Below are 23,880 nucleotides of genomic sequence, written 5' to 3' on the forward strand. Positions count from 1 at the left end.
GGTGTGCAGTCCCTGTCAGAGGTTCCTTCCTGTTTTGGTCTCTGTGCTCTCGCCTTTTGCTTTCGTGGTTTTGCTTTCTGTGTCTTTTCTGCTGTGATATGGCTAAGTGTGTTCCCCTTGCGTGATTGCTGTCTTGACTTTCTTGAGTCTTTTTCCTGTTCCTCTGCTGCCTTCTTTTCAAGTGTTTTCTCTCAGCTTTATAACTTTTTTTCATGTGTGTTTTATTTCTGGAGAATATTGACAATTAAAATAAATTCACCTCTAACAGCTACTCAAATAATCTACAGATCTGTTCTTCTGTGGTATTTTGTTTTGTGTTTGTTTCCCCCCCTGCCTTTCAACTACAATTTTGTCCACTTACAGGTGTCTTGCTTTCAATTCAGAATTCAGACAGTCAGAACTTCTAGGGAGAAAGTAACTTACCTGGATGCATCACAGAAGAGAAAGTCAGCAAAGAGTTCCCAAAACAAAGCATGGTGGCCAAAATGAAGGACAAGGAAAGCTGTGTTATAGCCTGGTGTCATGAGATGAGCAGGCTTCATGTATGCTTGTAGCTACTAAAGTGCTTGGGAGATGACACAGTATCTTCAGTTTTTGGGAAGAAAACTCAGAAGCTGAAGAGAGTGAGGCCCAGAGGGTCCAAGACTAGTAAAGATCTTGATTCTAACTGTGTTTTAGTGGTTTATTCCTGTATCTCGTTCTTTTTGTTGCAGTTTAGCATTCAATGCCAGCCTTTTTGCTATTACTAGTAGTAAGCTAGCTTTGATGTTAGGAGCTGTAGATCCTGGGTTCTGTGATGACCCACATGGGTTGATTTGAAAGCTCTTCCAGTCCTGGCAGAAGGATTACGGCTATAGCAGAAAGTGGAGGGACATCCAATTAAGGCTGCTAGGAATTGTTAGAGGCTTCTCTGCCAAAGTGTGCATGATGGTTTGCTTGAATTGCTACCCAGGATTTCCACGTGGCTGCTGTATGTTATTTTAGGTACCTAACCTTGTGTTTTGATTTGTAGGATGATAAATGGATATACTGTGAGTATTGTAATGAGTTGTCACCTGCTTTAAAAAGGCAACCCAAATCAGACCAAAATCATCTCAAACCAGGCGTGTAGGAATAGCTAGATGTTAGCTTCTGGTGCATGTAGGGGGCGATCATCTTGCTTCGTTATATGGGGTTATTGTGAAAATAAAAATACTGTAATTTGTATATAAATTTATATTGTGTATAGATAAAAAATTTAATATGGCATGTACTAAAGAGAAATCAGCCAAAAGTTGGTTGACAGGGAGTTTTACAGCTATTTGCAATCTTATATCCAAAAGATTTGGATAAAATCTACTCAAGCAGGGTTTTCTAGCTTTCAGGCTGTTGACTTTTTTACTGCAGTAGCATATATATAAGAAAAAATGTTTCCTTGTTTTGGTTTTGTCTTTTTCTTTAGTAACTAATACCCTTTCCATTTCTATCTCCCCATGTTCTGTTTTTCCTTCCTCTCACCTTATCTTGCAAAGTACAGACCAACTTATAGAGCTCCTTATTTAGCTCCTGGGTCTATTAAGGAACAGAGTTTTGCCTACCATCTGTCTGTGTGTTCTTGAAGTTTGATTAACCAGGTTCTGTAGGTAATGCTTCAGGTCTTTTTTTGTTTGCACTTTGGCCACCAAAACATCATCTTCCGCAGATTTGAATTTTGCTGTTACTGGAAGGGAAAAGGAGCTGTATTGTCTTACTGCAAAAGACACTTCTCCAGAAATGCTCATCAGGATAGAGAGATCGATCTCTCTCTAGATAGAGATACCTGTCTAACTCTGATAGAGAAAACTTGTTAGCCTTCCCTTAGTCATCTTAATTTCCTTCATTATGGCTTCATCTCCTGTTGTCTGTACATTCTTGATATATAGAAATTAACCTGACCTTCACTAGTGTCTGGAGGATGTTGGCTGAAAAGAACAACAGTAGCTGAAGTCTCAATTGTGATTTTTTTTTTTTTTGCTTAATAAAACCAAGAATGAATGAAATACTGTCTTGTGCTTGCAGGTTTGGGAGGATGTGATGGCATTGGATGTCCTTAATCTTTTAGAAGGCGTATTTTTCAAGAATGAGCAGTGGAAATTTCTTGAATACTCTGCCACTCAACTGGCACATCTTGCTGTAATTCTAGAGGGGGTTTTATCCTCTTATAATTGTCAGGAAGCTTCAATTTTGTAAAGCATCGCTATTATGGAAGAGGATTATGCATCAAGTTCTCTCTATTTGGTCGTCTTCTAATCATCACTGATTTGAAAACAGACTGTTTATACAATTTGTTTCTTCAGACACCCTGATCCAGTGACCTGTTAAGAGGAATTTAGGAAAGGGATCTCAATGCAGTTATTTTTATATTAGTAAATTTATGTGTGCTGGAAGGCTGAAATGGATTCCTTAAAAAATAATTTTGCATGCCCAGGTGTGCTTTTGTATTGTGAAGAAATGTATGAACAACTGTATGAATCCAGCTGTTTACCATGAAAACGCTTTTATTTTTCAGATTTACAGTTTTTAAAAAAGAGGAATAGAACAGGAAAAAAATGGCAGCAGAAACTCAGACACTTAACTTTGGGCCTGAATGGTGAGTGTTTTTTCTGTGTTGTGAGACTCCAGAACCATATCTAAAAGCAACAACATTATGAATTTCTGTCCTTTGGGACTGAATTTGTTCTGAGACTGAAGGTATATAATGTCTTTTGTTTTCCTTACTTCTTCACCTCATTCTCTGGCCTGTGACTGAAAGCAGTATAATGACATTAGTCCTCACTTTGTAAATTGGTATTGTGTGTGAAATGAGCTCAGAGGTCTGTGTAAAGTTAGTGAAGACTATTGACTTGTTTGGTCTTTCCATGTGATAGATTTTAATAAGGAAGTTCTTAACACTTTCCTTACGGGTTTTAAAACTACAGCTAAGCAAGCTATTTTTTTCCTCAGTATTTAAAATAAAAATGAAAGTGTGTTTCATAGTCTCCTACACATGCATACTGAGAAGTGTCAGAAAAAATGAGCGATTGTGTAAAAGGAATTGTTATGTTGTACAATCTTTTTTAGTTTTCCAGCTTCTGTGACATACATCATCCTGGCTTTTGCTATAGAGTAATTGCGCAGGTGTGATTATTGTTTAGTATTTGTTCCTATTGCTTGTTGAAGTGTTGGTGGCTGCAGATACAAACAAGATTTGTGGGTGGTGTGGTTTCTGCAGAGTGACATGATCCTTAAGCGTGTAAATAGAGCATGGAGTAGTATAGGAAATATAATTGCTGCGTGGTGTGTGGTTAAGACTGTTGCTGGAGTAATGTATTCACTTTTGCTGATGCATTTTTATACAAAATATACAAAACCAGGAGAGCATTTAGAGAAATAAGATGTGGTATGTGGCCTGGAGGACAATGAATGAGCTCAATCTATTTTGTTAGATTGAAAAAAGGTTAAAGAATGACTTTATCACTATCTATAAATACACCCACCAGGCAGATATGTTACGCTGGAGAGCTCTTCAGTGTAGGAGACAGCCATGATTAGATTCATTGATGGATGGAAGCCAAAGTTGTATTAAAAAAAGAGAAGGGGGAAAGCAACTCTAAAAAAAGCACATATTTTAACAGTAACTTGAATTAGTTTAAAAGCCAGGTTAGATTATGTATGAAGTTGTATTGTACTTCAGTGAGTTACTATTTTTTTTTGTTCAGAAATAATACAATAAAATTCTAAGGTTTTATAGTTATTCTTTTGTGTTGCAGTGTAGTTATGTCTGTCATGCATGCTGCTGTATCTCCCTTAATAGTGAAACTCTGAGTCACGTTTCATCTGGGTTGGAGTTGAAGATTGCACTGAGCCATCTCATGCTTTCAATAATGCCTTTCCAGACGCGTTCTCCTTTGGAAGTGGCATGTAAAGAAACTGCCACTGGGTGGCACCAAACTAAAAAAAAAAAAGAGATTTGCCCTGAAAATAAATTTTTGCCTTTCTCTGCAAAGAATAATAAATCAAAGCGTACTTCAATAATTAGGTGATAGGTAGCCTCTGAATCAATATTTTAGTTCAGAGGACCTTCCTTTTCAAGGTTTTTGTGGTTGTTGAAAAGAATTTTCATTGTTTTACTTGTCTTAAGATGCACATCAAGGAGAAAATAGGAAAATGGTCTGGGTTTTGTTTCTTAGCGAACATCCTTTGTAAAACATTCTTCAAACTCAAAAGCTACAGAATATTTGGGTCACTGAGGAAATGATTGTATAGAATCCACCTGCAGAATGGGAATAATGCCATACAGCTGTAACATGCTACCTGCAAGAAGTTGCGTAGCTTACCTGTGTGATAGCTTACCAGTTAGATTACTGCTTGAAGTGTCTCTGAAGTGTGGCCATATTTTATACATCTTTTCTGATTGAGGCACTAAGTTAAACGTTGTATGCACTCTGAAAAATGCCATTAATTTAAGTTCAGAAAAGGAATTTTGGAGTGCAGTAGAATTCCAGAGACACAAGAATAAACCTTACTGCAAAAATGACTGTCCTGTATTGTTAAGCTTTCTGAAATACCTGAATAAACTTTAATGTTTGCTACACTGTCTTTAGGGTGGTAAGTATTTTTCTTGTCGTAAAAAGCAGTTATTAATAGCTCTGAAATATGTACAACTGAATTTTATGCAGCCATTGTAAATAGGTTAGTCAAGGCTTCCAGGGGTATAGATAACTTGCTGTACAATCGGCATAAGAGTTCTTCTGGGGATGAGTTTCATTCTTTGATGTACTTAAGGAACCATTTTATTTTATTTTTTTAACTTCTATTTCCTGGCTGTGGAAAAAAAATGAGTAAAGCTCTTCCACTCTCCTTGTTGAAGCACTGAGTTTTGAAGTTAGGCTGTTAATTTCTATCCTTCAGTTTCAGTACTGGATTTGTTTAATTTGTGTCAAATATATAAATGTGCAGAGGGATAATAGCATAGGTGAAGATACATTCTCATCAAATAATTTTCATTGCTTTTCTGCTTTATTTTAGGCTGCGAGCTTTGTCTAGTGGTGGGAGTGTGACATCCCCTCCTCTGTCTCCAGCTTTGCCCAAGTACAAACTAGCAGACTATCGCTATGGGAGAGAAGAAATGTTGGCACTTTTTCTAAAGGATAATAAGGTGAGCAGGAAGAAGGCGGCGTTATGTGTGTCTTCCTCATGACAGTCCTGTGATTAAGAGTAGCTATTTGTATTTTGTGGTTATGGACGAAGAAGTTGTGTGTCCCTTGGCAGAGAACTGAAGAGGCCTGATTTGGGGGAGGGAGGGTTGTACTTATTTGATACCATTATAACTGCATTTGTCATGTTTGATTCTTTTTGCCACTTTAGAGGCAACTTTCTGTAGCCCCTGAGAACAGAAAAGCCTTATTGCCGTATTCAGTCTCACTGCCACAGATGACTCAGGATTAAAGTCATGTTGCTGTGCGGATCTGTTTGTCTCAGAAGGAGTTTATTTAATATAGTGTAAAATAGTTATTTGATTCAGCTTGGAAGACAGGCAATAAATTGCATTAGTAGATCATCCAAAAAGAGTAAGATCTTCTCATTTAGCCTGACTTAAGGCAGCTCACTATAGCAGGTAACTAGCCCACTGAGACCAGTTCTGAAGTCGGTCACTTCTCTGACTCTACAAATACCATTTAGCAAGTGTTAATACAAAGACAGCAGCGTAGAGAGTCAAGAACTTGATTCTGGTTTCATTTGAAATGAAGTTCAAATGCTAATGTCATGTTTTAGAGACTCAGGCAAGTGAAACATTCATACATTCTGCCTTTGTCAACAATTGGGTTTTCTATAGATGGTGACAGAGGTTGGTTTATTGCTGCAGCCAGCACTTAAGGTATACCCAGGTCCATGGGCCCTGATGAGATGCACCCAAGAGTGTTGGGAGAACTGGATGATGTTGCTCTACCCCTCTCCACTTTTGCAAAATCGTGGCAGACAGGTGAGGTGCCTGAGGACTGAAGGAAAGCCATTGTCACTCCAGTTTTCAAAAAGGGCAAGAAAGAGGTTCCAGGAAACTATAGACCAGTCAGTGGCACCTCCATCACTGGAAAAACAATGGAGCGGCTCCTCCTGGAGGTCATTTCTAGGCACATGGAAGAGAAGGTTATCAGGAGCAGTCAGCATGGGTTTGCCAAGAGGAAATCCTGCTTGACTAATTTGATTGCCCTAACTGAATGGGTAGATGCAGGGAGATCAGTGGATGTAGTCTACCTTGACCTTAGTAAGGCTTTTGACACTGTCTACCATAACATCGTTATGAGCAAGCTCAGGAAGTGTGGGATAGAGGAGTAGACAGTGAGATGGATTAGGAACTGGTTACACAATAGAGTCCAAAGAGTGGTGGTCAATGATGCCAAGTCCAGCTGGAGATCTGTAATTAGGGGAGTCCCCCCAGGGATCAGTGCTGTGTCCGGTCCTGTTCAACATTTTTGTCAATGACATTGATGACAGGACAGAGTGTCTGCTCAGCAAGCTTGCTGATGATACCAAACTGGGAGGCTTGGCTGATATGCCTGATGGCTGTATGGCCATTCAGCGAGACCTGAACAGACCAGAGAGCTGAGCAAAGAGGAACCTAATGAGGTTCAACAAGAATAAGTGCAGAGTCCTGCACCTGGGAGGGGTGAGAGAGCCCAAAGGAGGGCTACAAGGATGATTAGGGACTGGAACACATGCGCTATGGGGAAAGGCTGAGAGACCTGGGGCTTTTTGGTCTGGAGAAGAGAAAATTGAGAGAGGATCCAATAGATGCATATAAATATCTGAGGGAATGCACATACATATCAGGAAGCAAGGGACAGCCTCTTCTCACTTGCACACTGTGATAGGACACAGGGCAATGGATGTGAACTACAGCATGGAAGTTAGACCTCAACATGAGGAAGAACTTTGCTGCAAGGGTCACAGAGCACTGGAACAGGTTCCCCAGAAAGGTTGTAAAGTCACCTTCTCTTGAGACTTTCAAGAACCATCTGGATGCATTCCTGTGCGACCTGCACTAGATTCTATGGTCCTGCACTGGCGGGCAGGTTGGACTCGAAGATATCCAGTGGTCCCTTCCAGCCCCTAACATCCTGTGATAGTGACCTGAAAGTCTGAACCTCTCTGAGAGCCTTACCATTAAGTCAGGGAGGCACTGCAAGACGTTATGTCAGATTGTGCGTTTAGCTTTGCCTGTAGATGTGCACGTGTACCTCCATGTTCTTACCCTACCACCGTTGTGCTGATATCTTCATAGTGCTGGAAGCCCTGTGTTGCTTGTAGACGTTCAAGGGTGTTGAATGTCAGATCCTTTTCTAGAGCTGTTAAATGTGTCATAGCTTATAGCCATACTTCAACATGCAGAATTATTCTGCTCTGCTTCAAGAAGCTGTGATTTAAATGCTGATACTATGCTTGAATAAGTTAGCCTGTCAGAGATCATTGGTTTTTGCAGTTTATGTATATCAGATGATGCTAACATCTCTACAGTTGTAGTTTGTTCAGAACAGGAAGCTCTCAGATGTTTATGAATGGTCCAAAAGAGGATTTTCTCCCTGTGTGTTTGCTAGAAGGTCATTATAATTAGTGTCTTGCTTTTCACATACATGTTTCCATGGTGTAGAGTAATTCTAGTTTCTGAGACTGAGAAGACTTCTACTTGCGTATACTCAGAAAAAACCCAAGTAAACCAAACCCAAAAAACCTTAGGTTGCTTTGCTTCAATTAAAATTGGGAGAAGTGTTGTTGAATTACAGATATTTTTTCAAGTGTTTTCTGTTGGCATAATTAGAACTCAGTTGACTCTAATTGCAGCTTCTTGTCCAGATGCTCAAGGTTACCTCTGCTGGTGGAGCTTCCATTTGATGATGGACAGATGAAAAACTAGTGATTTTTATTGAAATAATTTTTTTCTACTTAATAGGTCTATAACTATAGTTTTCTCTTTTGTTTTACTCTCATTGTTGGTTGTGAACTGGAAATACTGACTTTAATCAAATACAACCTCAGTGCTATATATGGAAGCTTTGTTAATATATAAGTAAAATCTGGCTATAGAAAGTGCATTGAAATTAAAGCAGTATTTGATTTACCAGATGAAATTTCACTTGGCTGAGGTTTGAGCTGCCATGTTGTGGAAGTTTGAGTTCTCATGTATTTGATTTTGATGCTTTATGTATTATAGTTGGGTGGGGGGGATGGATGCCTTCAGTGTTTTGTCTATAAGAATTTTTTTCTGGGGGGGCATATGTTTGCAGTGCAGTTGTGCGCACAGTCAAATGTTACTGAAAGTATTGGTGTACCAGATAGATGGAGGCAAAGTTGGCAGGATAAAAATTGTTTTGTAAATCAAAGTATGTGGCATGATCCCTGAAATGGAAATACTTGAGTATATTTGTGTTACTTTCCTTTCATACAGATACCTTCAGACCTTCTGGATAAGGAGTTTCTGCCTATTTTACAAGAGGAGCCCCTGCCACCACTGGCACTTGTACCTTTTACAGAAGAAGAACAGGTTTGTGTCATTTTGGTTTGCAAAATAATGAGTATGTCTCCATTAAATGTAACATTTGAGGTTAGTAGATTTCAGGGAAAGAAATTATGAAAGCATACTGTGTTAGCATAAAGTTTAAAATCCATTCATGCTCAGTTTTATCTCACATTTCAACAAATATTTTCCATATGATGTTCTGTTGATGGTGACAGCTTACTAAATCCAGGATCATCTTCTGGGATGTGTTATCTATTTTAAGTATACAACATTTTCAGATCAATGAAACTTTTTCTACAGTTTTTGGACCACCTTTTCTGTTGTAATAGAAATGACTAAATTCTGTAACTTCACTTTTATGGTCTTTGGAGGCATGTTGAAGTTTCTGTACTGTTAACTTTTCTTATAGAAGGTGAAGTGCTCTTAATTACTTGGTATGTAGGCTTCATTATTTCCTTGTTTGATCTATCTATAATTAATTGGTGAGCAAGATAAGCATGTGAACAAGTAGTGCATAAAGATTCCATTTCATGGGTGAGTGATTGATCTGGGTAGTTCGAAAGCCCTTGCTTGAAGTTCAATGTCTAGAAGGGAAAACTATCCACCTCCCTCTGGAAAAATGCCTCTGGCTTTTGACTCTGAATTGATTCCTTCTTTATGGCTGTTAGGATTTTGCAGTTGCTCTCTGGTTTATCGTTTCTTAGCACTTTTCTTACTTCGGAATACTGTGGCGGTGTGTGGGTTTTTTTCCTTTCTTTTCCTTGGTTGTTGTTTTTGGGTTTGTGTGTTTTTTATTTTTTCTTTGTTTTTCTTTACTAACAGATAAGTGAGTATTTTTACTGACTTAAATGTAATTTGATTTTTGTGGGGGTGGGAAGTTTTCTATTAGTTTCATAACTCAGAACATCCTCCTTCCTTTGCCTTATGATATTATATTGAATTTTTAATCTTTTTGTGCCTGGGTATTCTGGCATATTTTATTCACCTCTTCTGGAATTCTTTTTGCTTTGGAATTGATTCCTCTTTCTTCTGTTCTTTCAGCATACTAATCTTTGACATAAGATGCTAATAGTTTAGGTTTTTATCAGCAGTCATATTGAAGTTCAAGTGACCGAATACATTTCATGAATACATACATAGTTTTAAACAGCAACCGAGACTGAGAATAAGCTTATATGGGAAATTTTTAGCCTGATCTCATTCTTCAGTGGGCGCAGGAGAGATTCAGGTAGCAATTCCAGGAAGTGGTCAGCTAGACATACAGTAAGACACCAAAGTATTGAACCTCGATGTTAAAACACCTTGGGACCTATCTTCTTTCAAATGCATAGTGGAGTCTTTTAGAGAGTAAACTAAAAGCCTTGTTAAGATACCCTCCAAGAGGAATAATACAAGTTGAAGGCCATGGTATTGAAAATGTACTGGTAGCCTCTTGGTACAGGTGAGGTGGTAAGTGCTGCTGAGCTTCAGGGACACTTGGTCGTCTGCTGCAGTGCTGAGAGTTTATCAGTCCTGAGAATTTGTGCCAAGTTGGTATGCACTGTCAGTATTTTTTCCTTCTCCTTTCCAGCTGTAATTGTAGAAGAGTCTTCATGGTTGGCTTAACAGTTCTCTACAATCTCCACAAAAATCTTAATATGAAAGGAGAGGTCTATTTTCCCTTTTAGTGAAAGTCCTTTAATGCCACCCAGATAATGTGAGCAATCTGTTTTTTCTTGTCTGAAGATTTTTTTTTTTTGTTCCCTTCATGACTGATTTGAAATGCCAAGGGAATGATGTTATTTAATCCACCAGATACTCCTGGTGTTTGTTCCCTGTGACATAATAAACATTGTTCATCAAGAATCGTATTCAGAAGTGATTGTGAGGTGAATATTAATAGTTTTGCTGCTAGTCATGGTGCAGGAAAGCTCTTTCACCTGAGGCTGATGAAGGTAGTATTGTCCTCTCAGAACTTGAAGGATGGAGATTTGGGAGTCTCCTAGTTTCAGGAAAGGCTGATGAAGCTGAACCCATCAGGCTTACTCTGGACTTGGGTCTGGAGCAGTTCTTGCAAGCTGAGCATCATCCATATGATACTATTGTAGTTGTATGTATAGTATGTCCAGGAAGAACTTTTCAGCATAGAGGTGGACAGTGTCATCTTTATGAACTGATGCTTAAATTTGTTTAGTACAGTGGAATTTAACTAATCAGATACTTAGGGCTACAGTATTCCCTATTACAGGACATGGATATAGTTTGGATGGAATTGTTGATTCTTTTTATCCTTTTTATGCAAAATGTTACTTTCCTGGTGATAAGGATGCTGAGCTAACCTAGAGCTCAGTTCATTCAGCTAAAATGTTTTGTTAAATGACACCATAGGTTTGTTTGTGGTCTCTTCTCCGGGAATTGCCTTTTGAAGAAAAAAGGGTTTCTGCTGATAGCTTTAACAGATTTCCTCTGCCATCCAGCATATTTCGTTTGCCTCCCTCTCCTCCCCATTCCTATTAGTGTTAGGAAAGAATTCAGCTGAAAATTGTTTGTCAAGTAAGGGGATCTCAAGGTCTTGCTGAATGTAATGTGGGGTGTTGGGGTTTTTTTTACTCTAACATCTGTTTCTTGGGCTGTCTTCCATTTGCTACTGAAGAATCAGTTGAACCTCTGTTTGGGGGCAGCTTTTTTCTTCGGTGTGTATTGTTGGGTTTGGACATGGAAATAATATATGTACTAGTCAATAGTGGGATACATTTTGCTTTTTTGGCTTTTTTTGTTACTTCCTGTGATCTTGCCATGTGGATTATTGTCACTATGCATGCAACAAGGATTGCATGATTACCACAGAGAGCTCTAAAGAGGAGATGGAGAATGTGTTCAGAATTCAGACAAGCCAAATTAAAAAAATGGGGAAAAGAAGTGATACTATTTTGTTCTTATTTGAAAAGGAAAGAATCAGAAATTAAGAAATCTATGCAAAGCAGCAAATGTGATTATTCTAAAAGTGTTTCTGTAATAAGTATTTAACCGCTTCACAAGAAAGCAGAATTGCCAACAGCAGGGAAGGTGAATATTTGCTTAGAGGCAAATGAAGGTAGTTCATTTTGACTTGATGTTGAAATGGTTGCTCTACATTTTAAGACCTGGCTAGAAAAATGGCATCAAGCTTACTGGAGGCTGACCTTACTATTTTGCTCTACAAGACTGGATACTTAATTCCCTTGCCCCCCTCCAAGTCTCTATATAGTTACTATTTCTCTCTTGAAGAAAGATCTCCTTTGGATGTCTTTTTGCTTTAATATTAGCCATTTAGATTTTAAATAGTATATAATTGCTTGTCTTGGTGTTCTCTGAAGACCTTCAAAGTCCTAGTAATCCTGTTGAGTTCACATAAGCAATTTGCATCCTTTAAGGTCTTGTCTAGAAGCCTGATGTAACAGGAGTTTGGAGTCATTTGCAATCAAATTAATTAAAACTTAGGTTCAGAAACTCTGTGTCAATTCAGGTTGGTTTGCTAATGTTTCTGAATGTGCTCTTGAATTGCTTGGCCCAGATTTCTGACTACTTGTGTTCAGATAATGAGGCTAGAGTCAGTTTTACCTCTTTGTTGAAATAACTTTTTCTTTAGCAATTACTTAAACACCAGTAAAGTTGAACTTCATTTTATTGTCTTTTTTAAGCAATACTCATTTTAATTTCAGATGTCATAAATACACATTCTTCCCCAAAGTATGCTACTCCTATGATGTATTTAGAGGAAAAAAAAGACATTTCTGTAAAAGAATAAAATCAAATTTACCAATCTCGAGTTTTGTTACTCTCTAGAAGTTCCTGCTTTGCTTAAGTAATGGTTTTAGGTGTAGACAGGTATCAATCTCTTTTTGTAACTGGATGGCTGTGTTCAAAGCTGCTGATGTTCTAATCATATCTGCTGGAATCATATGGTCAAGGAGTAGATGCTTCTTTGCTACCTTTAAAGGATGGAAATTTCAGGTAAGTAAGTTGGAAGCACTAATATTAAAGATGCTTTTCTAGACTGCTTCAGCTACTCATGTCTCTAAGGAATCCATTTTCTTGTTAGTTGTAAAGAATTTGAGCATAAGGAAAGCAAAGCAGGTATTAAGCTAAATTTAGGACATTAGTGTTTGGGGTTTTCTTAATAGAATCTCACCTTGCTTTTTCTTCTCCTTGGCAGAGAAATTTCTCAATGTCTGTAAACAGTGCTGCTGTCCTGCGGTTGACGGGACGTGGAGGAGGAACTGTGGTAGGGGCTCCTCGAGGTCGAAGTTCCTCTAGAGGTCGAGGTGAGCTGTTGGTGGGATGTGTCACAATGCATGCAGGTGTTTTAGGTTAAAGCTTCTGAAAGATGTTAGATGGAAGTCAGTTAACAGCCACTTTTTCTCATGCTGTTTCTTTGCCCTTAAAACTTTGAAACTTTCAAATAAGGTGGTTAGAGGATAAACATTGTGTTTAGTGATTGTTCTGCACACCTTAGTACATGTGGTACCTGTTATATGCCTTTGTCAGATTGGTGCATGTGGAAAGCAAAAGGGAAAGCTAATTTTGAGATGGGGTGGGGAATTGTGTGATTGGGGAAGGGGTGAAGAATGCAAAACCACTCAAATTATGGTAGGTGGAGTTCAGTGTTCTAAAAGTAATTTTTGTTTATTAACATCCTGAGAATAAATAGAAGAGTAATGGAAAGAACTAATTGAAATTGGGAGAAATTTTAAGTCTTGCATATTTTAGTGCGTTACTATAGTCTGTGTCTTATCCTGCATCAATTCAGACACTTGCAAATATGCTGAGAACATGTCCTCAAGCCATATCACTAAATTCAAATCAAATTGTTAAGTCCAGGATTTATCTTGGCAGTTTGCTTTCAATGTGTTTGCTGCTGTAGACACTGTTATGGGGGTTTTATCTATAAATATGGTGGGTTACATTTAGAATACTAAGAAGCCATTAACTTGGAAATATCAGGAATAAATGAATTGTGTAACCTCTGTCTGTGCAGGTGCTCAGGTGAGGTTTCACTTAGGATCCTTTCTAATTTGATTCTAAATGCCCTTAACTGGTAATACTTTCAGTAACATCTTCAGAAACCACTTCAATACATCATTAAATGTTCAACCAGAATTTTGGTCTGACTTAATTTTTGTCATTTAATTCCTTAATCCTGCTTTCTTCTTGGCTTATTTAGATATTTAGGTATTTTCATCTGTATGCTCTCTAGTTTCAGTTTGAAGATACTTCAACTATTTCTCATCTGCTAAGCCAACTCTATTTTTCTTTCTTTTTGTCAATTTTTTTTGCTGTTGTATTATTAACAATGAACAGCATCCGTAATCCAGTAATTCTATTATTGAAATTACTCATTTACCTCTGTGGAAATTTTGGCAATAAAATTTACTTCATTACGCCTTAGTGGACAACTTAAAACAAAGCAGTATTATTAAGGCTCTTTGAAAGCTTCTACTGTGTATTCCTGTTCTTTTGTACTTAAAGATACATTAAGAAATGCTGTCTCATGAACTTGGTTGCAAAATTCATCCTTTTCACCTCTTTTTCCTCCTTGTTTGATCTTTTGCTTTGAATTTGTGTGAATCATTATGTGCTGTGCTTGTTAGGATGCTCTGCTGTTCTTATCTTCTGCTAAGCTGAAGAAATGTCATTATCATAATTTTGCTGAGCTTTTCTTCTTTCATTGATCCTGGTTGCTACTTGCTTCTTCCACTCTTTTCCATTTTTGTTCCATGAGTTTTGGGCATGAGGGGACTTACCAAAGTTTCTGTATCTCAGCAAATAAATTAGGGCTTCTTCAAGGACAAAACTGTGCCTTTTTTGTTGTTGTTATTGTAATGATACATGTGATATTCTTGTATTTAAGGCCTTTGTTTCTAATTATTTATGAAATACCAATGTAGGACTACAAAACATCAGAGTAGCTTACAAAACTAACCTGTTGCTTGCAGTTCTGTTTTGGGGTTTTTTTTCAAGTTAGTGAAAATGACTTGGAATATCTTTGGAGTTTGTTCGCTAAATGAACTGAGTCATCTGAGACCTGAAAAACGTTTTTCCTATTGTATTGTAAAGTTGCCTGGGTTCAAAAGGTAGTCTGGTGTTTTTCATGAATTTTACATCCTTGTATGCAACAAGACTGGGGTCGGAGTGGCTGGAGAGCAACCAGGCTGAAAGGGACCTGGGGGTACTGGTTGACAGCCGCCTGAACATGAGCCAGCAGTGTGCCCAGGTGGCCAAGAAAGCCAATGGCATCCTGGCCTGCACCAGAAAAAGTGTGGCCAACAGGAACAGGGAAGTCATTCTTCCCCTATGCTCAACACTGGTTAGACCACACCTTGAGTAATGTGTCCAGTTCTGGGCTCCTCAATTTAAGAAGGACATTGTGATACTTGAATGTGTCTAGAGAAGGACAACAAGGCTGTTGAGAGGTTTCGAGCACAAGCCCTAAGAGGGAGGTTGAGGGAGCTGGGGTTGTTTAGCCTGGAGAAGAGGAGGCTCGGGAGACCATACTACTCCCTCTACAGATACCTGAAAGGAGGTTGCAGCCATGTGGGGCTTGGTCTCTTCTCCCAGGCTACCAGTTGGCAGAACAAGAGGACACAGTCTCAGGCTGCGCCAGGGGAAGTTTAGGCTCGAGGTGAGGAGGAAGTTCTTCACAGAAGGAGTAATTGGCCAGTGGAATGGGCTGCCCAGGCAGGTGGTAGAGTCACTGTCCCTGGAGGTGTTTGGAAAGAGATTGGATGTGGCACTTGGAGCCCCATGGTTTAGTTGTCAGGAGGTATTAGGTATTAGGTAATAGGTTGGACTTCATGATCTCTGAGGTCTTTTCCATCCTGGGTGATTCTGTGATTCTATGTGAAAGCTGCTGCTGACCAAGTGTGGGCTTCAGCTGTACCAGAACAAAATTACTGTCTTGAAGTGGCTTGTACCACAAGTAACTTCAGGGAACAATTCACATGTCTGATTAGATTTCTTAATTAAGTTCCCTCAGTCCGGCAGAAATCACAGAATTGTGTTCTAGCATTTGGGAGCGTGAGGTGAAATCTGTGACTTCTTGGCAAAGGCAAGAACAGATGAACTGCTGGTAAATGAAGGTGGTTATCAGAACTCTAAATGTGACTTCCCTTGTCAGTGTTTAGAACTACAACATAACACTTGGTAAATATTTGTGAATAGTCAGCTCAGGTCTTGCTGACAACGATTTTAGCTTTAGCTGATGTGAAAATGATTACTGCATGGAAGTTGCTTTGATTTCTGTTTAAACTTTGTGCAACTGTGTATTGAAATACAACTTGGTATTACTGTTTAAAACTATTTGCAGCATGCTACTGCCATTGCTAATGCTGTATGTGTCTTGTGTAGAGATGCAAATCCAGAATATTTAGTTCTGAATTTATATTCTCTAAAGAAACCGAGTACTTGCACGTGACCTTTTTTCTAATTGACTTGTTTTCCTGAGAGCTCCCTGTGGTGTGTACTTAAACCTTGTGCTTTGTGCTGACCAGATTGGAATGTCAACATTCACGAATAAGAGCCTCAGACTAGGAAAGGTTTAAATAGTCCCTGAAATGGGTTATAAATTTACAGACATCTTGTTTTGAAGCTGTTCTCCTTTTTGGTTTAGACCCTTACAAAGGACACTTTGATTTCTTTTAGAGCTCTTTCCCCTCCTGCCCTCTTTCTTCTTTGTAACTGGCCTTTGCTGCTGTTGGAAATTGTGTAAGTGGTGTGGAAAGGACCTAAGTAGCAGTAGTTGAACTACAGTTGTCGTGTTCATCCCACACAGTATGATGGCAAAGACTGTAGACCCTAAACTCCAGTCATTCTGCTGTTTCAAGAATTTGCTGCTTGTGTTGTCATTACAAAGAAAAACCCCAATGTGAATGATAGGTTCTTGCCCTCTTGCTTTTGTCTTATGTTTTTTACTTAAATTCAGACTTGCCTGGTTTTTGGGTTAGAGACTCTTAGATGTTAGGATTTCAGTGTCCAGTAGTTTGAGGTCCTCATTCAGAGGTTTTAAAGGAATTACTGAAATACAAATGACACAACTGTGCCATTCGTTTCTTTAACATAAGACGTCTGTTGCTTTTGTATTCAATAGTTTGTGCAACAGCTACAATTTGAAAGTCTGCTTCTCCTATGCCAGATGTTTTTTTGGGAAGTGGCATTCTGTTTGAAATGAAGGTGTTGTTTTCTAGATGTGCTAGCCACAAAAAAAAGCCAAAAAGTGCAGTAGCAGGGTGACTAACATCGTGCTTATGTGCAGTTTCACCCTCTGCAAGCATTTTTCCTGTGATCTGTTACCAGTACCAGCCATGTCCTTGGTATACACTTTAAGGTCAGGCTCATATCTAAATAATACTTACTGAATAATTGCCTTTGTACACTGTGGTTTTCCTTAATTAATTCATTATGTTTTGTAGTTTGGTTAGGATCTGTTGTAATGCGGTACAATTCTCATGAAGCGGTCTGCTTGGTTTGATCTGGAGTTACAGGTGTACTTCTCCTTGGCTACTACTGACTGGGTACATCTTGTTACCACCCTGGGATGGTGCACCTTGAGGAATGCACTCAAGGAGGGCACCACACAGGTGGCTTAAATGGGTCCTGTCCAGTGCTATGTGGTATCAGGACAGACAAGAGTTGAGTTCTGTGGCACTGAAGGCAGCCTTAAACTCAGTGCCGGGATCATTTGTTTGGATTTTTGCAAGGTTATCTTTTGAGACCATTTTGGTGGCTGGGCACTATTGAAATAATGAGGCATGACTCAGAGTGGGGTAAGTGGAAAGAGGTTTCTCACGTTCTTGTTTCACATACTTTTAAAGCTGCCATAAGCCATGCACTCTGATTCTGTTCATTTACAGGACATTTGTTTTATTTGCTGATGAAATCTCCCATATCACCAGCCTCCTGGCTCTGCTAGTTGTGTGTCTGCTATCAGTAATCAGTGTGCATTCGTGCTTGCTGATACTGAGGGGAGCATTACAAATGTTGTCACTCACTGTAAAAATAAAAAAAAAAAACAACCCAAATACAAACTAACCAGAAAAGGATAACAGGATTTGTTCTGATGGAAAAATGCATGCAGCTTCCCACCTCTGCTACCTCAGGTACTCCGAGGTACTCTGAGTTTGCAGACTCTGCCTGCCTGTGGCTGTGAGACTGAGGAAGAGCTTTCCTGTAGCAAAGAAAGTAGGCAAAGTGTGCCATTTCATGAGTTTATTAAGCTTTCCTGTTATTTGTGAGAAATAATAGTTTCAAGTTCTTATCCAGCATCTTAGGGTATCCATAATGCCATAGGTGGATAAGCATGCTGTTGTATCTTAACTTTAGCAGTCGGACTTGGTGATCTTAGAGGTCTTTTTCAACTAAAATGATTGATTCTATGATCTTTACTGGTCCTTGCCTTTGCTACTAATTTTGCACTTGTGACAATGGTCAACCGTCTAGTACAAGGCTTGCTGTAGTGAAGGTTCCTGGTTCCAGTAGTTATAGATCTGGCACTAATCTCTCATGTCTTGTTTTGAGTGCTCAGTCAGCTGTTGTCTCCACATGAGTTTGTGTAAGGACAGCTACCTTGACTCAGGCAAAGGCTTAACTCAGTCTGTCCCTAGAGCAGTGGCCAAGACAGCTTGTCAAGAAAATAAGGGTTATATCAAAATACAAAGGTGAAGAAGCATCATACATGTGTTCAGCTTCCAGACATGTGCAGCTTAGTGTATTTCCTGAACCAGATGCGGTCTGGTTTAGTAAATCTCAGCCTTAACTGTATTTTATGAGTTTGTCAAGTCTCCATCTGAACTTAAGCGTCCCCAAAACAGATAAGCAAGTTTGCATCTCTCTGATGAGGAGGTCTGCCACTGAACTGTTTTGCTTATGCTAGGAACAGGATAGTTTTGTCCATCAGTGTGTTTTAGAAGACTCACTGGGTTATCTTGGGATCACTTTTCTTTTCTCTGCCTGGAAAGCAACTTTGGTGGTTTGTTGTGGGTTGTGGTTTTTTTTGGTTTTTTTTTTTTCCTTTCTTTCTTTTTCCCCAAGAGATTTGGCATACAATAGTAGAGAAACTGTTGCAGTTGTCTTATTTCCTTTGTTTCAGAGCCTTTTTTCTTAAGATATTGAAACATGGTACAATTGCATGATGCATCCGGAGGTCTTCAGTTTTCAGATACAAAGGCTCATTATCATTACTTTCTTCAGAAGGTTACAAAGGCCAGAGTCCATTGTCAAGGTGTTTATTTCCCATTTCATTTGAACTCAGTCTAATTCCTCTGTATGCTGGCCAGGTTTACACATCATCCTTTGAGGTGTTTTTCTTGAAGCCAGTAAGAGAGAAATATGAAAAGATTAAGGTCTGTGATAGTTTCACAACCAATAATTCCCTTAATTGGGTGTTTATTGATTTTTTTTTGGACTTGGCTATATAGACTGCATGTGTAACTAGGAAGTTCATTATCCTGACAACCAGCTGATTGTTGTCTTCTTTCCCCTGAGATCATTGAAATATTGAGTTAGTTGTTAAAAGCCTTTGGTTTCTTCTGCTGTGTTACTTTGTGAAGCAGTGTAATTCTGGAAACTTCACCCCAGCCATTAATCTAAGCAGTGCTGAGTGCTATCTGAAAGCTAATCTGTTCTGCCTTTTTTTTCCCTTTTTTTTCTTTGTTTTCCCTTTTTTTTTCTTTTTTTCCCTTTTTTTTTCTTTTTTTTCCCTTTTTTTTTCTTTTTTTTCCCTTTTTTTCTTCTTTTTCCCTTTTTTTCTTCTTTTCCCCCTTTTTTTCCCTTTTTTCTTTCTTTTTTTCCCTTTTCCCTTTTTTTCCCTTTTCCCTTTTTTTCCCTTTTCCCTTTTTTTCCCTTTTCCCTTTTTTTCCCCTTTCCCTTTTTTTCCCCTTTCCCTTTTTTTCCCTTTTCCCTTTTTTTCCCTTTTCCCTTTTTTTCCCTTTTCCCTTTTTTTCCCTTTTCCCTTTTTTTCCCTTTTCCCTTTTTTTCCCTTTTCCCTTTTTTTCCCTTTTCCCTTTTTTTCCCTTTTCCCTTTTTTTCCCTTTTCCCTTTTTTTCCCTTTTCCCTTTTTTTCCCTTTTCCCTTTTTTTCCCTTTTCCCTTTTTTTTCCCTTTTCCCTTTTTTTCCCTTTTCCCTTTTTTTCCCTTTTCCCTTTTTTTTCCCTTTTCCCTTTTTTTTCCCTTTTCCCTTTTTTTTTCCCTTTTCCCTTTTTTTTCCCTTTTCCCTTTTTTTTCCCTTTTCCCTTTTTTTTCCCTTTTCCCTTTTTTCCCTTTTCCCTTTTTTTTCCCTTTTCCCTTTTTTTTCCCTTTTCCCTTTTTTTTCCCTTTTCCCTTTTTTTTCCCTTTTCCCTTTTTTTCCCTTTTCCCTTTTTTTTCCTTTTCCCTTTTTTTCCCTTTTCCCTTTTTTTTCCTTTTTTTCCCCCCTTTTTTCACTTTTTTTCCTTTTTTTTTGATAAGTTGAAAACCTCACACCTACTCAAACACTGAAGATGTGCTTCAAGACATTTTGCTTGAGGACACATCTGTAACTTTTTGGGTTGAGGCTGAATACTTGAAGAATCATTTCTTGACAAAGTTAGGAGTATAATTTTTATTCTGTAGCTGTTAGGTTTCTTCATTGTGTTCTGTCTGTACTTATCCTGTGATCCTTCCTTTATCCCATCACTCCTGGGGAAGATTTCTGCTGAGAATTACCAGAACTTAATAGTGGTGAAGCTTTCTTCTCTTTCATTAATCTTGGCAGCATTAATTATGAGCGTATTTGCAGTGCAATACCACGATAGTGGATTCCACTGTTAACAGTTATATGATTTTTGAATGTAAAGTACACATGTACTTTATGAACAATGCATCCTTGTTTGGTGATTTCTGTTGGGTAAGTATCTGTTTTCTGTGGTTTTGTGTGTAGTATTTATTTCCAAGTGTTTGCCTGTTCTGCCAGATCTTGTGCTTCTGTAGGAATTTTTACCTAAGATTCTTTCTTCAGTCTTTGTTCCTTTTTTCCCTTTGTCCAGAATAATTTCATCGTGTTGGTCTTAAGACTGCAAGATGACTTCACAGGGACACCAGGAAAGGGAAACCTACCTGGTTCTTTCAACTTCTGTTACTATATTTGTACAAACACTTGTGTTTTTTGTCTTTTCAGGCAGAGGCCGAGGAGAAAGCGGTTTCTACCAAAGAAGTTTTGATGAAGTGGAGGGTGGATTTGGGCGAGGAGGGGGCAGGGAAATGCACAGATCACAGAGTTGGGAGGAAAGGTAACAGAACTCTAGCCCTTAAAATTTTTTAAATACTAAGCTTCATTTGTGCTTTTTGACTTCATCACAATGGTGAAAAAGTGGTGAGAAAAGGTGATGAGAAGGTGTATTTTAGTGGAGTGTCTGAATTTCTAAGATGGGGTAAACACAGCTGTCAGGAGCAAGTAAAACAGCATTTTTGCAAAGAATTTTTCTGCCAAGTTCCTGGGAAGAAGGAACTACTTTAAGATCACATTACAGGTTGGTAAAGGTTTTGCTTCAGTTTTAGTCTCCATTTTGTTAACAGTACACAGGGTCATATTTCAAAACTTACCTAGTTGCCAAAGGCTGTGTATGTATTAGTGTTACTGGAAATTTTAGTTGTCATTTGGACCTTTAAAGATAGCATCTATCAAACTCTGATTATAAAAAAAGCCTTCTACCAAGTGGGGTAAAACCAAACCAAACAACAACAACAAAAAAAAACCCTCAACAACGAATACCCCAAACAAAACCAAAAAAGCCCCACTGTAAACCAAAACTAACAAAACCCCCACAACTCTATGCCCCAAACAAGCAAACAAAAAACCAAAACCCAAACCACAAAAAAAAACCCCAACCCCCCCAAAACATCCCAAATGAAAAAAAAACCATACCTAAAATAAGTGGAGTAGTTCTAAAATCTTATTTGAAACTTCTATTCTGCCTTTCTAGGGGAGACAGACGCTTTGAAAAACCAGGGCGAAAAGATCCAGGTATGGTTTTGTCACTGTATGGGCAGAAAATGGGAGGGAGGAGCAGGGTGCGTTTTGGGGAAGGAACCTTTATGTACATAAACCTTTTTATTGCTCCAGGTATGCTGTTGATACAGGACTAAGGACACTGTGTCAGGTTATCTAAATGTTTTCTCCAAGTAGCATTTTTTGGTGTTATTTTCACAATTAGGTATTTAAGTGTCGTAGATTAGAGAAAGCTGCACCAAGTGGGTTCTCTTGATTTGTGAAGATGGAATATCTAGAGGTGGAACCACATGCCTGTATGTCTGTGAAAGCAGGCTGTACTGATAGCAGGTGTGCTGGGCGGTGATGTCTTTTCTGTGCAGCTTTTAAACATTCCTGATGTTGGTACCTAGAGCTTCAGAATCATGTAAGCTGTGAAATTTTTTTGAATGCTTGCTATATTGCGAGGTACATTCTAGCAGCAGTGTTCTGAGGTTCACATGCTGATGGATTTACTATCTATTAAACTAGTTGAAGTTGTCGTACAAGTCTTCTGTTCATTCAGGTTATCATGTGGCCCTACTCTTTCCCATTCCTCTCCTGTTTCTTAAATGCTTCACACTGGCCTTGTTGAGGCAGAATACTGGATCCTTAGTTGTGACCCAGTATATCTGAACATTCAGCTGAACTTGGGTTGGAGTGGGTTGCCATCTTGGAGATGGAACATACCCATTTAGGTAAAATATGTGTTCTGAGTGTGGTAAGAACATTCAAGGAAGTTCTCCTTGGTCAGCTTGATAATATGGTAACGGCAGTGATTTTGTTCTTCTTGGGATCATGCACTGATTGTTCTCTGGTGTGACCTTTCTGCATGGTATCTTTCCATGTGTGTGAACTAGTAAAAGCTTGCTGATCTGTTCGAACCTAATGCAGTCTGTGAATCTGTGACGACGAGTCTTGTGTTTTTTGGACCCAGAGAATATTTTGTTCTTTGCTGAAGGAGTCCTGGCTAAATGTCCTTCTTGCTGAACATATTGTTAGAGCATAAGTCAGAAAAGACAATTACAGGTTGAATTTCAAGACAAACAAAAGATGATCTGTTCAACTGCAATTAAAAGTTGACAGGAATGTATTTTAATCCCTGCTCTAGCTGTCAATGTATTTTTGGTGGGGTTTTTTTTGGTGAGAGACTACCATGGTGGCACATGCCTTAAGAATCTTAATGTTTGTTTTGAAAGCCCTCCCAGTCCTCTCTCCATGTAAGAATTGATTTTTCAAATACTTTGAGTGCTTTTATTTTTCTACCTTTTAAGTTGAAAGTTAACACACAAGTAAGAGGTTGCTTGTTTTCCTTGAAAAGATGTTACTTCTAAAAACAACTTCAGATTAGTCCATCTTTAAATGTCAGTAGAGAAACTTTGGACTTTGTATTCAGCAGCCTTCTGGAAAAAAAAGGAAATTAAATACTACTGAAATTTCAGGACTGCGTTTTTTACAGAAGGCAAATGGATGTGCAAGTAGTATATACTACAACTGATTCTATTTTACTTATTTAGCCCCTTTCTGCTGTTGTGATAAAATTACAATGCTATCAGATCCAGACTACAGGATGTACCGCATTTCTGGTTGACTGTGATAAAAACATTGCATGCCAATTTAGAATGAGAGATGTATTTCACAGTTGAAACTGAGAATAGTTTACAGTATGCTAGATGTCCTCAATGAAGTTGACTGCCAGGGAAGGTTTAGATTGGATAGTAGGAAAAATGTCTTCACTGAAAGAGTGGTCAGGCATTGGAACAGGATGCCCAGGGAGGCGGTAGAGTTGCCATCCCTGGAGATGTGCAAAGAAATGTGTATATGTGGCACTTTACGACATGGTTTAAAGACCATGGTGGTCTTGGATTGAATGTTGGACTCGATCTTAAAGGTCTCTTTGTACATAAACAATTATATGATTTAATGATTCTGCCTGAATGTGGGGGATAATGGGCCAGCTACTATAGAGCATGTCTTGTTTGTAGACTTTGGACTTCACACATTTTCTGTGAACTGTTTTCTAGAGGGGATGGTGTCTTTGTGTGTCTTGTTAGAAGTCCTGTTTTACTGTGAGGGGTGATATGCTTTTTCTCAAATTACAAAGCTTTCTGTAGTACTTGATCTCTCTTCTTAAGTATCTTGTTCTGTTTCTCTTCCATTTTGATCTATCTTTACTAAAAATTCTGTAGCATAGTATGGTAGAGGCAAGAGACCTGTAGTCTTTCTTAAATTTCCATACTACTTTGTTTGCATACTTCTGTGTTAATGTCCCAGTAAGTGGGAGAATATTTTTTCTCTTTAGAGAGAAATAAGGTCGAGAGCACAAAAATGTTAACAGAAGTCCTTGGTTAATGAGTAAATGGTTAGTGCTATAT

At 38.6% G+C, this 23,880-nt stretch overlaps 1 protein-coding gene across 1 annotated transcript in view; it reads left to right on the forward strand.

Annotated features, from left to right (window-relative positions):
• Positions 1–23,880, forward strand: part of GIGYF2 (GRB10 interacting GYF protein 2) — an 84,321-nt gene that overhangs the window by 9,669 nt on the left and 50,772 nt on the right. Inside the window, exons 2-7 of the mRNA XM_054386369.1 lie at positions 2,528–2,608; positions 5,026–5,155; positions 8,441–8,536; positions 12,687–12,795; positions 20,657–20,768; positions 21,462–21,502. Of these exons, the coding sequence (XP_054242344.1) occupies positions 2,568–2,608; positions 5,026–5,155; positions 8,441–8,536; positions 12,687–12,795; positions 20,657–20,768; positions 21,462–21,502 (529 nt within the window). The 5' untranslated portion in view covers positions 2,528–2,567. The remainder of the gene's footprint in view (positions 1–2,527; positions 2,609–5,025; positions 5,156–8,440; positions 8,537–12,686; positions 12,796–20,656; positions 20,769–21,461; positions 21,503–23,880) is intronic.

This window comes from Indicator indicator, chromosome 13 (genome assembly GCF_027791375.1).
Source record: "Indicator indicator isolate 239-I01 chromosome 13, UM_Iind_1.1, whole genome shotgun sequence".
Classification (NCBI taxonomy): domain Eukaryota; kingdom Metazoa; phylum Chordata; class Aves; order Piciformes; family Indicatoridae; genus Indicator; species Indicator indicator.